We start from the raw sequence: 14,646 nt of genomic DNA, 5'->3' as shown, positions 1-14,646 counted from the left end.
TACAGAAGTGTGTGCTCGTAATCCTCATATGCCTATTATCAAGAAATAGAATGTCATATATACAGAAACTACAAGTCTTTCGACTCACAGCCTACTTGGAGGATTAACAGTAACAGTCTTTGAGATTTGTTTAAAAGTGTTGCACGATGAATTTGTACTAACTAGCATTCATGAATAGAGTCTAGCAGCAAAAAGGCAGGATGAGTTAAATTAGCAGGAATTAATGAAGTAGTCAACATCTTTAAGTCACGTGTTTGTAGCCAAGCTGGTAATGTCTGAATCCTCCTTCCGGCTCCTTCCTCTTCATTGATGGATCACACCAAGTCTCCTGATTCGTGGCAATATAACCCAACTGTCTCGCCTCATCCATTTTGATTCTGCCGGTTGATACAATGTCATCGCTTCTCGCATCAAGACTTGGGAAAGTAGCTGCAATAGTGCCTGGACCCTGCTCATGAACAATCTGCACAAGATGAGGAGCACAGAAAGATGCATGAACCGAGCCGGGGTGTAATAATCCAGGATAAATGGCGTGTTCGTGGGAATATCTAGCATAAGGGACACCCCCAGAAACACGAATGCTTGATGGCAGTGGCCCAGCAGAGATAAAATGCTGCGGAACATTGGAAGGGTAACTTGCAAGGTTTACAGTTGGTGGTCCAAAAGGTAACTTAGGCTGCTGCAATGGAGGAGCTCTCTGCAAAAGTTCCACTGGTTGGAGAATACTTGGGACAGCCACTGGAATGTGAGGATTGGCGAAATATTCTTGGCCAATCAAGTTGATATAGCGCGCTCTTGGATTAGCAGAATCAGATGTATTGTTTCCCAGAGAATGGTGATCCACATTTGGCCAGTGAAGAATGTTGGATCTGTCTCCGGTTGAGGTGTTACCATTCATGTTCAAGTCTATTGAGGGAGGATTTGCTGACTCAGGCTGAAGAGAAGGCTGAGTAAACTCATCAGCAGCATCATAGAGGTGATTGAGATCAATTAAGCCCCGGTTCTTGGATTCATTCAAACCAAGTTCCACTGGCATTTCACTAGCAGAGTTCTCTTCTACAGCAGCGATGTTGAGGTCAATACCTGTGAAGCCCTGTGGATCCTTTGCCTCTTTGTTTTCAGGGTACAACTTTGTTTCCAAAATCCTAGACCGACCTGGAGGACGACGAAAAGCACTGGTTTCAGCAGAGCCCTGCCAACCCAGCCTGCCTTCGAAGAGCAAAGGAATCTCTGGCAATCCGCTAGGCTTCCCAGCTTTCGCTACCACTTGTATCACACGTTGGGCAGAAGATACAGTTGCAGCAGGTTGATGATCACAATCATCACTTCCATGTGTATTAATGTCTTCATTTAGATCAAATTCAGCAACATGTGTATTCTGAGTTTCCCTAACTACCTTGGTAGGTTTTGTCAGCGAGAACTCCGAAGCTTCTTTTGCCCAAGACTCTGCCTTGATTTTGTCATTTACTTCAGCCTTGCTTTTCACAGTCAATGCACCCTTTGTTTCCCCTGATATCTGCCTTTCTGCTACACGAGAAACATCGAGATTGCCGCTGCGCTCCTGGCATGCACCGGATTCAGAACTGGCAGTCAACGGCTCTTCCAGTTTGCAGCCGAAGCCTTGAGCATTAGAACTATCTGTGGAAACCACACAATTCCTGAACGAGCACATTTCCTTAGAGGTCTCCTGAAAGCTGTGGTTTGATAAAGAAACTGGAGGGATGGTTGATAAGGAGTTCGAACATGATGATTCAGTCCTTTGTTGCATGTCCTGGCCTTGCACATTTAGTCTATCCTCAGCAGCATTTAGGCCATGGGCCTTCCCGGGATCCATTTCAAAACTTCTCTCTGTGCTAATATCACTTTTCAAAGGCGTAGGCTGCGCAGAAGCAATGCCATCCAATGACTGCACATCTGCTGCTTCATGTTCTGTGTCAACAGAAAATAACTCCGAATCCAGAGATTTCATGTTATTTTCTTCTTCTCCAGGCACACAACGTTTGATCTCATTGCTAGCTTCACAAGCGTCGTCTTTTCGATCAGCCATATACAAAGATGGACAGCAAAAGAGTATCAACAATGGGAGGACATTAATGTCTCCCTTTAGCCTCTTAGCAATCCCTCACTCAAAGCAAGGACCGAAAAGCTTTTCCTACTTGAGAGATCTTATGCATACATCAGAAGCTCCACTCCTACAAAAGAAACATCTACTTTTATGTTAGCAAAGCATTATCATAATTTGCGATAAGGATGTTACAGTGCAGGAGAATGCAGCAAGCCAAAAAAGTATATACCCACTACAATAAAGCAGCAAAAAACACACAACAGAATTCTGAAGTGGAGTATGAGTCAAGTTAGCTAAAGCAATATTGCCTGGTGACTGAAAAATTAAACATTAAGAAATACAGATCAAAGATGCTGCTGAAATGAAATATGAAAACAAGTCAACTGAAAGAAGAAGAAGAAGAAGAACAAACTGATGAGCTGTTGATAAATATATATGTGTGCATATGTGTGTGTAAGAACAAGAAAAAAAAAAAAATACAGATGATCTCACCTCCTTTCCACTTTATGTAAAGTGAGTGGAAGAAGAGATCAGACATCCTAGAGGATGTGCCAAATAAATGCGAAAACAACATGGATCTGCAAGACCAGGACGAAAACATTTCATGACCATAGCTGGAAGAACTGAAAACCATTCTGAGTAAACGTTTCAAAGAAAATGGCTAAAACTAACCCCGAAAGAGAAATTCTTGAATCTATCAAACCAGTCGTGCAGGCACCAACTGATGCAATTCACAAGCTCCTTACCAGTGAGTTATAAACTCAGGTTTCAGAAAACCCATTTGAAACATGTTCCAATATTGTAATGCAATTGCAATAACATTCATTATTAAGGTTGGAAACAAACCTGAAAATCCCTGGCTTCTGGGAATCTTGAAAGGTCTCAGCTTTTTCTCCCGACGGAAAAGAGGAAAAAAAGGGAGAGAGAGAGAGAGAGAGAGATGAAAGTCAAGACTGTGGAGGAGGAAACTCGAATAACAAGGAGACAAAGGTCTTTCACTAGCTGCACTCCTTTTTCATTCAAACAACCTGTTCTTTTCTGTTCTGGTCTGTTCTGTTCGTCTCTCTCCCCACTGTGAAAAGTCCAACCAACCAACCAAACTTAAGACTCCCAGCTTTTCCTCTCCATAAAACGACAACCGAGATGAACCAATGCTAATATGCAATCAATAGATACACGCACATACTAATATGCTCCTAATAGCAAAGGAGCGCTGCATTTAGTCTTCAAGATGCACAGAGAAATTTGGTAAAGAAAGATCCGAGAGTCAGCAAATGGGGTGGTTTTAGTGAGGATAGAAAGGGATGGCCAGCCGACGACAGTCGACAGTCGGTCTGTGGCGTGTCTGCTGTGCTGTGTGCGTCAGAATCAAGGAGTGGAGTGGGGTGGGGCCCATTCAGACTGCGGCTCCTTTGTTTTTGTCTGACAGAATTTCGGGACCCACAAAAGGGTTTCAGAGCATGACAGGGGGATCCCACAGAACAAGGTCATATTCCCAACTTTGGAATCATCATCTCCTGCAGCAATGAATACGAATGAATGAATCAATGAATTCAGATCAGATATGATGATGATTTTATATGTATGTATGTATGACAAATTGACAAGACAATTTTGTGGTCTTCGCTGAGGTACCCCCTTTACAGGTGACCTACCTTTTTTCTTGGCTTTGGTCATTACCAATAAACAGCCTGTTCAATAAAAGATTTGCAAGCAGTAAGATCACATCTAATGGGATCATATAAAATATCAGACAAAACTAGTAGATAAAGACACTTGCAAACAGAAGTGTGTTGTTATTTCTTACTTCATAATAATATATATATATATATATATATAGTAATATAAAATACGTACGAAACTGGATAAGACTGCTTGCACAAAAACATGGTGGTGCCTATGTCTATCCTGCCTATGTCACCAGGCATTAAGGTAGAGACATAAATGCTAAATTAAAAATACACTCAACAGTAAATGCATACGAATGCTGCCTAAATTGACAAGATAACCTCCAGCTATGTGCAATAATGCAAGAAATTGAACCAAAAGCTACCAAACATGGCCACGAGACATTGAGCAATAGTGAACTTGGACAGTGACTGTAGGAGCATCTAATCGATTAATGTGATAATAATATATGGAAAGATGTCAACCTGAACCACCCACTCCCTTTCAAATCCATTCCTTCAGCTGATAGCTACCCATTACTACTATTAATATTGACCACTATGCTCTTCTATCTGCACCCATCAAATTGTGTCTACAGAAGGATCTTGATATCTAATATTGATAATTAAAAACTTAAGAAATGAATTACAGATGCTTACGAGGTCCGGAGCTGAAAGAGCATTGCAATGCTGAAGCTTGGACAAGAAACGACAAATCACTATTCCAATGGATACTCCCGGATGATGAACCTCAGAACATTCAAACAGCTAATACATTTCTGATTGTCTCTCACTATCTTCCTAATAGCATAGTCCCGAAAGCAAATAATCAGTCACTAAGTAGCTACTATCAAGACACCAACTTTAATGAGTAAAAAAGTTTCAATTTGGATTGCCTCAGTGCAACAGCAACAAACATGCAAGAGACCAAGTATGTGGTTGCAGAAACACTGCAATTCAGCAAGTTAAGTCAGCTGCACAAAGATCTTTAGCAAATGTACAAGCTGCCAGAGTTTATCTAGACAAAACATGTAAAGACCAATGTGTTAGTCGTATGCAGGCATATAAAATGCATAAAGTTGGGAACATCCACATCGGGAACAAACAAAGGTTCCACATTCATTATTGCTCAGATACCAGAAATTCCAAAACATAGTGATGTCCTAAATGTTTCATATTACAACACATACTCTTAAATCAAATGGACAGTCACCAACAAATGGTTACCTCTATAGTAGCTAAAAATCCTAATACCTCGTGAAGCATTCAGGAAAAGTACAAATATTTGCGGTAAAATTATTGATGAAAAAAATAAAAGGAGCTAGCCAATGCAATATTCAGATTTAGTGGAAACCCTGAGACATGATACTTGCTTATTTATCAAGCACACAGTGAGAATCCACAGGGTTGTTAACCATTGCAATGAGCTATCTCAACCATCATCCTCAAATTTTGTCACCATAATAATAAGCTGTCCCAACCATTACTGCAACGGTAGCACCTTGCACGACAACACGTGCTCTCATCAGTTTTTGACCCAACCGAGAATTTCCCTGTTTGAAGCTAATTAGCCCCGCCGTAAGCACACCTGCTGTCATAAGTGCACCTACCATAGAAAAGCCAGTCCAATGCATTAGAAGTTAAACACAAATATAAAACAGCTGATGCAAGGGAGGAGACGATGAAAAGGCATTACACTCAACATTATTCTAAAGAGAAGCACTTGTAACATTATTAATTACTATATAAAAATAGTGGCTCTTCAACCAAAAGAAATGGAAACATATACTGTAAGGCTCTATATAGAGGCAGACTGAGAAATTTACCAATGGGAACAAGAGGATTCCTCACACGCTTTTTCCCCTCTATCAAACTGTCTAGTTCTGAATTGATAGTCCCCATCTGATCATTGACAAATAGTTCAAAAAATAAAAATATGGCATAATTTTTACTGTAGTATACCACATATATAAACAAGATTGTTTGTACTATCTGACTAGACGAAACTTCAAGTTTGTGGTGCATTGTTTAAATTGTCATCAATCAACCAAAACTTAAAGTCATCCATTTCGTTAAAGGAATTCGCTTCGCATCAACACGAAATTACAACTGTAATCAAATTTTACAAAACCAATAACGGAGTTGCAGCCCTTTCCAATTCCATTCCACCCGTCTGCAAACTCTACTGAATTCAAATAACTTCCACATTGAAATTTTCAATCCCGAGAGATGACATACACATCAGAATCACAAGCAATCTACGATCAAGATCATGGATCAAACCGGAATACCTATTTCGTCGAAATGGTAACAATAAAGCATGCTTTTCAGACTGAATGCTAATATTAGGATGAATGATAAACATACCTCGAAATAAAAGTATAGGAAAATTCAGCTGGAACAAAAGACACAATGATTTGCAACGAAATCCAGAGGAGAATGATCAAAGTTCAGATTTTTGTTCCGTCCGCGCGACTCCACGTTCCACACTTCCACACCGCTTCTGATTCCAAACATGTAAGTAGAGAAAGCCCATTAATTCTTATTGGGCTTCACTTGTCACTATCGTCTTCGATGCAATTAAGGGCTTTGTTTGTCGGATTTTACTATTCAAAAGCCCAACTTACAAATCTTAAAAATTTGTTAAGTCACAATTTTTTAATAATATTTAAATATCAATTAATTTAAACTATTACATCAATATATTATTTTTGCTTATCAGAATATAGGGATATTTTCAAATATAATCATTACAAATACAAAAATTACCAAAACACCAGGGTCATATTGGGTGTATACAACATATTTTTTTTAGTAATATTTAAAAACACAAAGTTTGAAAAATTGATTTAAGATAAATCTGTCAGACATGCAAGTATCATTCTTAAGTATTAAATGAAATCAAAGAGTACTTTCAGGCAAAAAAAAAAAAAAAAAAAAGCATTTAGATTATTAAGACAAGAGAATGATCAATTATGCAGTTTTTGCTTAGATTGGAGAGTTTTAGAAGAAGGATAAAGCTGTTGAGTGGGTTCATATATCATATCATATATATAAATGTAATAATAGAGGCGCATCGTAGTAAAAATCCTGTGTAGCAAAACTTACAGACTACAGAGAATCCGATGCAAAATCTTTCAGGGTAGTTGCAAAATGGTAGTGTAATGTATGAAAACATTTTAATGCTTCTAGTTAACATTCAAAGATTCGAGCCAACATCAATCGATTCATTTCCCCCATGGACAGGATAGGATATCTGAGGAAGACAACTAAGACGACGACGATGATGATGATGTGCTCCGCCAAAGATTAATCAGTCACACTTGATGTTTTGGTAAATCCTTCTAACAAAAAGATTGGAGCCAAGATAGCCAACAGCACCTGAAATGAGCGCAAATTAGCACAACAGGAAGCAGAAAATTGCCGGGATAGGAAGGAGGAAGGAAATTTACCGCAGAGTATTCCCAAACCGAGGCAGAACATCAAAGTGTATCCGAAATAAAAGCAGGTCTGGAAGAATCCAGACATCTTGGTCTTGGCATGATAGTAGTATATAGAATAGAGGTAGACGTAGAGAGCAGTGGAGGCAGCCGAGAAGAATGAGGTCCATTGCCAATGATAGTTCTCAGCATTCAGCAGGAAGTAGGTTCCGACGATGGTCACACACACAGTGACAATGATCAGAATCACAAACACGAGCAACATGAAGCCGTATACATAGTATACCTGTCAACAATAGGAATCATATAAGATACGATGGAAATGGGAAGTAATAAATGGGAACAGAGGGACTGGGTGAATCACCTTGTAATTCCAGAAGGAGGAGAATACAAAATACATTTCAATGAAAATGCTGCCGAAAGGAAGGAGGCCTCCCATGAGAGAGATGATTGATGGTGTTAGATACCATTTCTTCTCAGGAATAGGACGGGGGATTGTCTTTACTCTGCAGGGATTGTTTGGTCGGCCGCTCCAGTTTCTTCCAATGACAGTGCCAAGAAGTGCCAACGGGAAAGAAATAAAGGCCCAAATGATAAAGACGACCACCATTGTACCAAAGGGGATGGCAGCCAGAGAACCATAGAAGATGGCGATTGTGTTCAAGACAAAACCAATACCAAAGCACATGAAAGGGAAGAGTGAAGCAGTCAAGATCATTGACTTTATCCAGTTCTTACCTGACAAAGAGACAACAGAGAAAATGAATCTGTCATACACATAGGCTAGATCCAAATTAAACTGCAAACAAGGAGACAATACAGTTATTAAAGCCTCGGGAAGTTGAAGTGTTAGCGCACCTCCATTGCGGGAATACATGCCACCGCTCACATATCCAGCAATGAATGAAGTAAAAGCATAACATACAATGAAGGTCGTGACAATTGCTCCTCGCCTGAGCAACAAAAGTTTTGCAGCACAGATCATTAAAATAATGGAGAAAAGTATGTACTGTAAAAAAATATGAACAGCTGAAACTTCAGAGCAACACAACATGACATGATATCATGCAAGAATGAATGTTCAAGTGAAAAGCTGAACCAAATAGTACATCAAAGGAACTACAATCAAATGGCAAGCTTGAACAGAAAATGCAGAGCTTCCGCTAATTTTCCATTAGCTAAAAAGGAAAAGAAAAACTTGTCTATGCATTGAACTGAAACAACAAAATAGAATCTATGCAATAGATAGAAAAGCATGCAATTCATTTGTTCAGTGGTAAAAAATCAATCTCATTATGCATTAAACTGGTGAAGGCCTGGGGAAGGGTATTTAAAGGCAAAGACCATGAGAGGATGACACAAATCAGCGGGTCAAATAAACTATAGATGTACATTTTTTTAGGCCACAGTGATAAACTAGGCAAAAGACTGCAATTGGAATCTACAGAAAACTTGCTTAGCCAGGATATAATCCCAAAAGTTAAGGATTTTGGTTATTAATGGCCTGTAAAAATTAAAATAAAACCATTCTGTTACATATTGGTAAAATGGCATGAAATCCAAACGGTCACAAACATACCCAATGTATAACATTCCAACAATAGCTAAAATGATGACAAGTAGAGCAAGTGTTGCAAGCTGAGCACCAGTGCCAACAACTGCTGAAATTAGAGCAAGATTCTGGGGAGGCCGAAACACATCCCCATGGACAAGCTTCCAACCAGATTCCTCGCTAACATCCCTTTCCTAAACATCAGAAGTTTAATATTATCAAATTAGAAGACAACTGATTAAAGAGTTTCTATTATACAAATTCCATGGAAATGGGCTGAAAAGCAGAAGGAAAGTGAGACAGTGTTGTTTACATTTAATGAAAAATATTTAGAATATATTACCAGAGTTTCCAGATCATCATCTTCTCGAGCATACTTAGCATAGTCATTGCGAAGGGTCCGCATCAATATCATGGACACCAAACCAGTAAGGAAGATTACCATCATGAAAGAATTAAACACAGAGAACCAGTGAATCTGCAAAAAGAAAGCACTTTGAAAATCCAAGAATTGGAATCAATAGTAGCAAAACAAATATTCTGCCAACTACAATACGACAGTACAATAGTTCATACTCTGAGAAAAAACTGAATATGTTAGCCAAATGTACCTGATGCTCGAAAAAAGGGTAATCGAGATAAACATCAAAGCGACGTGCAAATGTAATGTTAGTCTCAATCCATTTAACAGAGTAAGTCATATCTAACGATCGCCCCTCTTCTACTGGCTTGGGGATTTCTTGTGTAAGATTAACATGGATAATCTGCGAGTAAAAATTTCATATATAGATGAACAATATGCTATATTTTTCACTGGAATAAAATACTTTCAGAAGACGTCTACTCAAAAGCCCACCTGGTTTCCATTGTACTTAATGACAAGATTCTTGTGAGTCCAAAGCACATGCTTTTTATCACTCGATTTATCAGGAATTGTCTCACCAATAAAACCTTCACAAATAAATTGTCAACTCAATAAAACTTCAAAATTTTCTGACAATATATCATATTAAATCATGCGCAATACATACCCCACAATGGCAAATCATCTGATTGCAGGACACAAAAACATGCACAAAAAAGACAAGAGTTAAGAAGGAATTGATATATTTACAACTGTATAGATAGTTTTTGCAGTAATAATCTAAGGGCATAAGTTATGAAACATACCCATAAAAAATTCAAACCAGTAGGAGTTTTCAATTGCATCCTTAAACTGCTTAACCTTATCTGCTTCTAGTTCAATTTCACATACCTTGGTCTTCTCCACATCTCCTGCCATAAGAGATCATTCATGCGTCATTGTCTAAGTTGTAAGCAATTGAAAATGTGCGGCAAAAAGAATTGTAGTTAGATGAGATTACTTTTAAATTTTATTTCAATTTGGCTGTCAATAAGCTCATTTCCTCCAAGCACCTCACCAAGCCCACCCCACTTGTGAGCTGCATTACCGCCTGGATGGCAAAATGGGAGGCTGTAATAGTTGTACGTTTCTTGTGGATTATTGTATGGCCCAACCTTGTTTACCCACAGAGTGACAGTCTCACCATCTTGATACTGCAGATTACTTAGAGATGTGTCAGAAAACTAGCAAAAGAAAGAAGGAAAACGATAACACATATGCATTAGGATACACAAATTTTCTTGATTCGTTGGTAACCACCAAAAGCAAAGATCTTGTACTAGCTGGTTATCAAAATTGTAAGAAGCATTTCAAATTCTGGGGCAAACACCCTTTCATACTCCAACTAGCAAAACAATGGAAGAAAATGGAGCAACATTATTGGATCATCCTTCTCCATTTTACCAAGCCCATACACAATTCAAAGGTCAATACAATCTCAAATAATATTCTACACTATTTATCGCATAAAAAGCTATAACACACGAGCATACCTTGTCCAGCTAGGATCGTTACAAATTACACAGAAATCACACAACAAGAATATTCCAGATATGATTTACCAAAATGTGCATCGAAAGGGCTCAAGTGAAATCAAATCAAAGCACAAAGTCTAAAATAAAATTCAGATTACAACAAGATCAACACCACGCACTAAATGTATAAACGACCCCCAAAAGTTGAATGAGGTAAAAACTGATAAATTACCTTGGCCAGCGCGTCGGGGATGAGAAGTGAGAAAACAACAACGAAGAAGCAGAAAAATCGTACGGCGGACCACATCGCCTCTGGATGTGAAAAAAATTTTTCGGATCTGAATCAAGAAACCCCACAAGATCGAAAATTTGACGGAGAATGACAAATCCGCGTTTGATCTGGTTCGATCGTTGTCGCGGCAGTTCCGATCTCAAGAGACACGGAGTCCCCAAGCAGTCGCGCACCTTGGTGATCTCGGTCGCGATTCAATCTCCGTTGCTGTTTTTCAAGAAATCTCAAGAAATTGCGAGGAATGAAGAGCGCACATGTTGATGATAATGGCTCGTTCATACACACAGTGACTCAGTCAGTCGGCGCGGGTTACTACTGCCAAGGCCAACTTATTAATTATATATACACACATATAATTGATTAATTGCTAATCCCTTGAAATTTTGGGCGTTACATTATTACATCACATGGAAAAATCTTTTGAGGTTAAATTACATTTCATTTCATTTTTGTGAACCAACGCACGCACTATTTATTTTTTGACTCCTTTCTGCTTCACTTGCTAAATTAAAAATTGAAAAAGAAATTAGCAGAAGCGGCGTCGTACTATCAAACTATTCCACAACCTTCAGCTTGAGTATCGTTGCAGCAGGCCTGTATCGAAATGGGCTTATGAGGCTTTATTGGTCTTTGACCCAAACAGCTATTATTCAGTTGTCCGTCCAGCCCATAGGTCAATCGGGCTCTCCCATAGGGAAACAAAAAGTTGGACCATACGGTGTCGTTAGATGTGTGTTCAGTAAATTGAGAACTGAACTGCACTGCGCCGCACGACCGATTATTTATTGTTCCAATTACTTCCATCCGATCAGGGTTTATTTCGCGGTTTGTATGGTTACTTTCAGAAGCGGGTGGGTGGGGGGAGTAATGGTGACGTGATTGGAAGGAAAGGAAGGGCTGCAAATATCCAGCCAAGATTCCATCTTGATATTATTGGTTTGATCCAGCCACCAATTATTTATTACTGTCCAATTCACCGGAGAAGACGTTATTTGCTTGCAGTAAAAAAATGGACGGAATCCAACTAACCAGAGAGGTAGGTGTAAGGAAAGCCGCCACGCAACACAAACATGACACAGTACAGTGCAGACAATGCCAAAGGGGGTTTGGTTTGGTCATTCTGAGGATGAGCGAACGAAAAGGAGCTACACTCTCATAGTCTCTTACAGCGCCCCGGACGGACTACCCATGGCCATCGCTACGCCCTCCATTTCAGATGCGGAAGCTCCTCTGCTCGACCAAATCGTCGAGGGATCGGTTGACTTCAAAGGCCGCCCTGTTTCCCGATCAAAATCCGGTGGCTGGAGATCCGCTGTTTTCATCATAGGTAGGTCTACTTCCCCGCAATTGCACTTCAAATACCTCTTTCTTGTCGCTGTGAAATTTCGTTTCTTGGTGTTCGATTAGGCGTCGAGGTTGCGGAGAGGTTCTCTTACTATGGAATAAGTTCGAATCTGATTAACTATTTGACGGGGCCTTTGGGGCAGTCGACGGCCAAGGCGGCGGAGAACGTGAATGTGTGGTCGGGAACGGCATCGCTCTTGCCACTGTTGGGCGGGTTTTTGGCGGACTCATTTGTGGGTCGCTATAGGATGATTGTCGTCGCCTCCTTTCTCTACATGCTGGTCAGTGATGAATAAATCAATCAAGGATTTTCCTGCCCTAATTAATTTAGACATTCAATTTGAGTTTGTCTATCTTTCTATGTATCGATTGCAGGGACTGGGATTGTTATCTCTATCAGCTGTTATGTATTCTCCCGATTGCCAAACCGGCAGTGGCACGTCCTGTTCTCCACCTAGTGCTCAGGTCATTCTGTTCTTCTTCTCTCTGTACCTGGTCGCGTTGGCTCAGGGTGGGCACAAGCCTTGCGTCCAGGCCTTCGGAGCTGATCAGTTCGACGAGCAAGATCCAAAGGAATGCAAGGCCAAGAGCTCTTTCTTTAACTGGTGGTACTTTTCATTCACCGGCGGCGTCCTGGTGGCTCTACTTGTTTTGAGCTACATTCAAGACAATTTGAGTTGGGGCCTCGGCTTCGGCATTCCATGCATCGTCATGTGCCTCGCATTGATCCTGTTTTTGCTTGGATCCTTTACTTATCGATTCCGGTTGCCCACTGGTGAGAAGAGCCCTTTTGTTCGGATCGGTCTCGTGTTCGTCAGAGCAGCTGGAAATTGGCAGGCCGACACTTTTGCTGCGTCCTCAGAAGCTGAGGCTCAGGGAATGATCACTTCCAAAAGCTTTGAACAATATAAGTGAGATGGCTTACTATTGCCTTGTGCTTTCTATTTGTTGTTATTAAAGTGTTTTGGGGATTGACATTCAGTTCTTGATGATGATGATGTTTGTAGATTTCTTAACAAAGCGTTGCTTGCGCCGCCTAATGGATCAAAGCAAGAATCGTCCCAAGTTTGCAGCAGCATAAGCGATGTTGAAGAAGCCAAGGCGGTTCTGAGGCTTGTCCCGATATGGACAACATGTTTGGTCTACGCCATAGTGTTTGCGCAGGCGAGCACTTTCTTCAACAAGCAAAGTGTCACAATGGATCGGCGCATCACTCCAAATTTTCAAGTCCCGGCTGCTGCACTCCAAACTATCATAAGCATATCCATCATCATCTTCGTGCCCATCTACGACCGTGTCATTATCCCAATAGCACGGTCCTTAACCGGGACATCATCAGGGATATCAATGCTGCAAAGAATTGGTGCAGGGATGTTTCTGTCAATGATTTCCATGGTGATTGCAGCCATAGTTGAAATGAAGCGCCTCGCAATAGCTGCTGAATACGGGCTCGTGGACAAGCCGAATGAGACGGTGCCAATGAGCATGTGGTGGATACTGCCTTCTTACGTGCTGTTTGGGGTGTCGGATTCGCTGACCATGGTGGGTCTGCAGGAGTTCTTCTACGACCAGGTCCCGACCGAGTTGAGAAGCGTGGGGCTTGCTCTGTACCTGAGCATATTCGGGATCGGGAGTTTTCTGAGCAGCGCCCTGATTGCCGTGATCGAGAGCGCCACCCGCGGGCACAGCTGGTTCGACAACAACTTGAACCGGGCACATCTCGATTACTTCTACTGGCTGCTGGCGGGGATGAGCGCGGTGGCGCTGGCTGCCTACCTGTATTTCGCAGGGACTTATATCTATAAGAAGAAGGTTAGTGTCTGATGAACAACCTTGTATTGTATTGTACTGTACTGTACTGTATTATGTCACTGCAATGGAAACCAACCATCTTTGCTTCAATTCATAGATCACAATGGCTAATGGAATGAATGAATGAATGTGTCTCCAACTTCATTGACTACTAAAAAAGCCAAAACTGAGATACAAAGTTGCAGCTTATATGAAACTCCTGTTGAACTTACTTAACTCCCACATTATGGAATTGAAACTTTTGTACTCCTATTGAACTCAATTATAACTCAAATTTTGATGACTCTTTCATTTTTCAAAAAAAATTCACATGTTTTGTAAATTTATATAAAATTATGTGGAAGTAAATATAATTGATTTGATTTTGAAATTATAAAAGAATAAACACTTAATAAATAATAGGAAAAAGTGTTTTTAGGGTTTGCTTGCGTTGCATAAAAAAATATGAGTGTTGTTTATTTCTTCATTTAAATAAAAAATTTCACTATTTATTCTATCTATCCTTTTAGTCAAAATATATTATTTTATTTTAATAAATTATAATCAAAATTATCAATAATTGAACAATACTATGAGAACAAAGAAAAATCAAAAGT

The 14,646-nt window shown here is 40.0% G+C and overlaps 4 protein-coding genes across 9 annotated transcripts; 1 reads left to right on the top strand and 3 right to left on the bottom strand.

The window, feature by feature from the left end:
• Window positions 1–12: 12 nt before the first annotated feature.
• Window positions 13–4,712, bottom strand: LOC127257226 (uncharacterized). 6 transcript variants are annotated; one of them, XM_051283610.1, is made up of 6 exons: window positions 4,219–4,712; window positions 3,721–3,756; window positions 2,912–3,582; window positions 2,738–2,806; window positions 2,558–2,643; window positions 13–2,192 (listed from the first exon to the last, which is right to left on the bottom strand). In XM_051283610.1, exon 6 carries the CDS (start codon window positions 2,045–2,047, stop codon window positions 242–244), a length of 1,806 nt encoding a protein of 601 aa, XP_051139567.1. In that variant the 5' UTR covers window positions 2,048–2,192; window positions 2,558–2,643; window positions 2,738–2,806; window positions 2,912–3,582; window positions 3,721–3,756; window positions 4,219–4,712; the 3' UTR covers window positions 13–241. The 6 variants fall into 6 exon arrangements, with proteins under 6 accessions (XP_051139567.1, XP_051139568.1, XP_051139566.1 ...); XM_051283611.1 differs by having other exon boundaries at window positions 2,912–4,305; window positions 4,393–4,712; XM_051283609.1 differs by having other exon boundaries at window positions 2,738–2,786; window positions 2,912–4,712.
• Window positions 4,713–4,826: 114 nt separating this feature from the next.
• On the bottom strand, window positions 4,827–5,634 carry LOC127257228 (RING-H2 finger protein ATL48-like). Its single transcript, XM_051283615.1, has 2 exons — window positions 5,559–5,634; window positions 4,827–5,338 (listed from the first exon to the last, which is right to left on the bottom strand). The coding sequence occupies exons 1-2, from the start codon at window positions 5,632–5,634 to the stop codon at window positions 5,178–5,180; spliced, it is 237 nt and encodes a 78-aa protein (XP_051139572.1). The 3' UTR covers window positions 4,827–5,177.
• A 1,177-nt stretch (window positions 5,635–6,811) lies between these two features.
• On the bottom strand, window positions 6,812–11,222 carry LOC127257141 (transmembrane 9 superfamily member 1-like). The gene is made up of 12 exons (XM_051283470.1): window positions 10,835–11,222; window positions 10,089–10,281; window positions 9,895–9,999; window positions 9,756–9,773; window positions 9,581–9,675; window positions 9,336–9,488; window positions 9,068–9,202; window positions 8,752–8,918; window positions 8,031–8,125; window positions 7,537–7,910; window positions 7,185–7,458; window positions 6,812–7,113 (listed from the first exon to the last, which is right to left on the bottom strand). The coding sequence occupies exons 1-12, from the start codon at window positions 10,907–10,909 to the stop codon at window positions 7,046–7,048; spliced, it is 1,752 nt and encodes a 583-aa protein (XP_051139427.1). The 5' UTR covers window positions 10,910–11,222; the 3' UTR covers window positions 6,812–7,045.
• Window positions 11,223–11,828: 606 nt separating this feature from the next.
• Window positions 11,829–14,140, top strand: LOC127256984 (protein NRT1/ PTR FAMILY 5.10-like). Its single transcript, XM_051283228.1, has 4 exons — window positions 11,829–12,221; window positions 12,302–12,519; window positions 12,614–13,149; window positions 13,246–14,140. The coding sequence occupies exons 1-4, from the start codon at window positions 11,987–11,989 to the stop codon at window positions 14,060–14,062; spliced, it is 1,806 nt and encodes a 601-aa protein (XP_051139185.1). The 5' UTR covers window positions 11,829–11,986; the 3' UTR covers window positions 14,063–14,140.
• The last annotated feature ends 506 nt before the right edge of the window (window positions 14,141–14,646 follow it).

This window comes from Andrographis paniculata, unplaced genomic scaffold, assembly GCF_009805555.1.
Source record: "Andrographis paniculata isolate CXL003 unplaced genomic scaffold, ASM980555v1 Contig57END, whole genome shotgun sequence".
NCBI classification, from domain to species: Eukaryota; Viridiplantae; Streptophyta; class Magnoliopsida; order Lamiales; family Acanthaceae; genus Andrographis; species Andrographis paniculata.
This window is presented reverse-complemented; position numbering and strand designations above follow the sequence as displayed.

Bases quoted from the DNA above. Each gene is read 5' to 3' on its own strand.
- LOC127257226 (XM_051283609.1), bottom strand. From the start codon at position 2,047: ATGGCTGATCGAAAAGACGACGCTTGTGAAGCTAGCAATGAGATCAAA.
- LOC127257228 (XM_051283615.1), bottom strand. From the start codon at position 5,634: ATGGGGACTATCAATTCAGAACTAGACAGTTTGATAGAGGGGAAAAAG. The intron at 5,339-5,558 runs GTAAATTTCTCA...TTTCTATGGTAG, and splicing joins GAATCCTCTTGTTCCCATTG to GTGCACTTATGACAGCAGGT.
- LOC127257141 (XM_051283470.1), bottom strand. From the start codon at position 10,909: ATGTGGTCCGCCGTACGATTTTTCTGCTTCTTCGTTGTTGTTTTCTCA. The intron at 9,203-9,335 runs GTACATTTGGCT...TTCTTTTTGCAG, and splicing joins ACCCTTTTTTCGAGCATCAG to ATTCACTGGTTCTCTGTGTT. The intron at 8,126-8,751 runs GTATGTTTGTGA...TTTGTTGCTCAG, and splicing joins GTTGGAATGTTATACATTGG to GCGAGGAGCAATTGTCACGA.
- LOC127256984 (XM_051283228.1), top strand. From the start codon at position 11,987: ATGCCAAAGGGGGTTTGGTTTGGTCATTCTGAGGATGAGCGAACGAAA. The intron at 12,222-12,301 runs GTAGGTCTACTT...GTGTTCGATTAG, and splicing joins ATCCGCTGTTTTCATCATAG to GCGTCGAGGTTGCGGAGAGG. The intron at 12,520-12,613 runs GTCAGTGATGAA...TATCGATTGCAG, and splicing joins CCTCCTTTCTCTACATGCTG to GGACTGGGATTGTTATCTCT.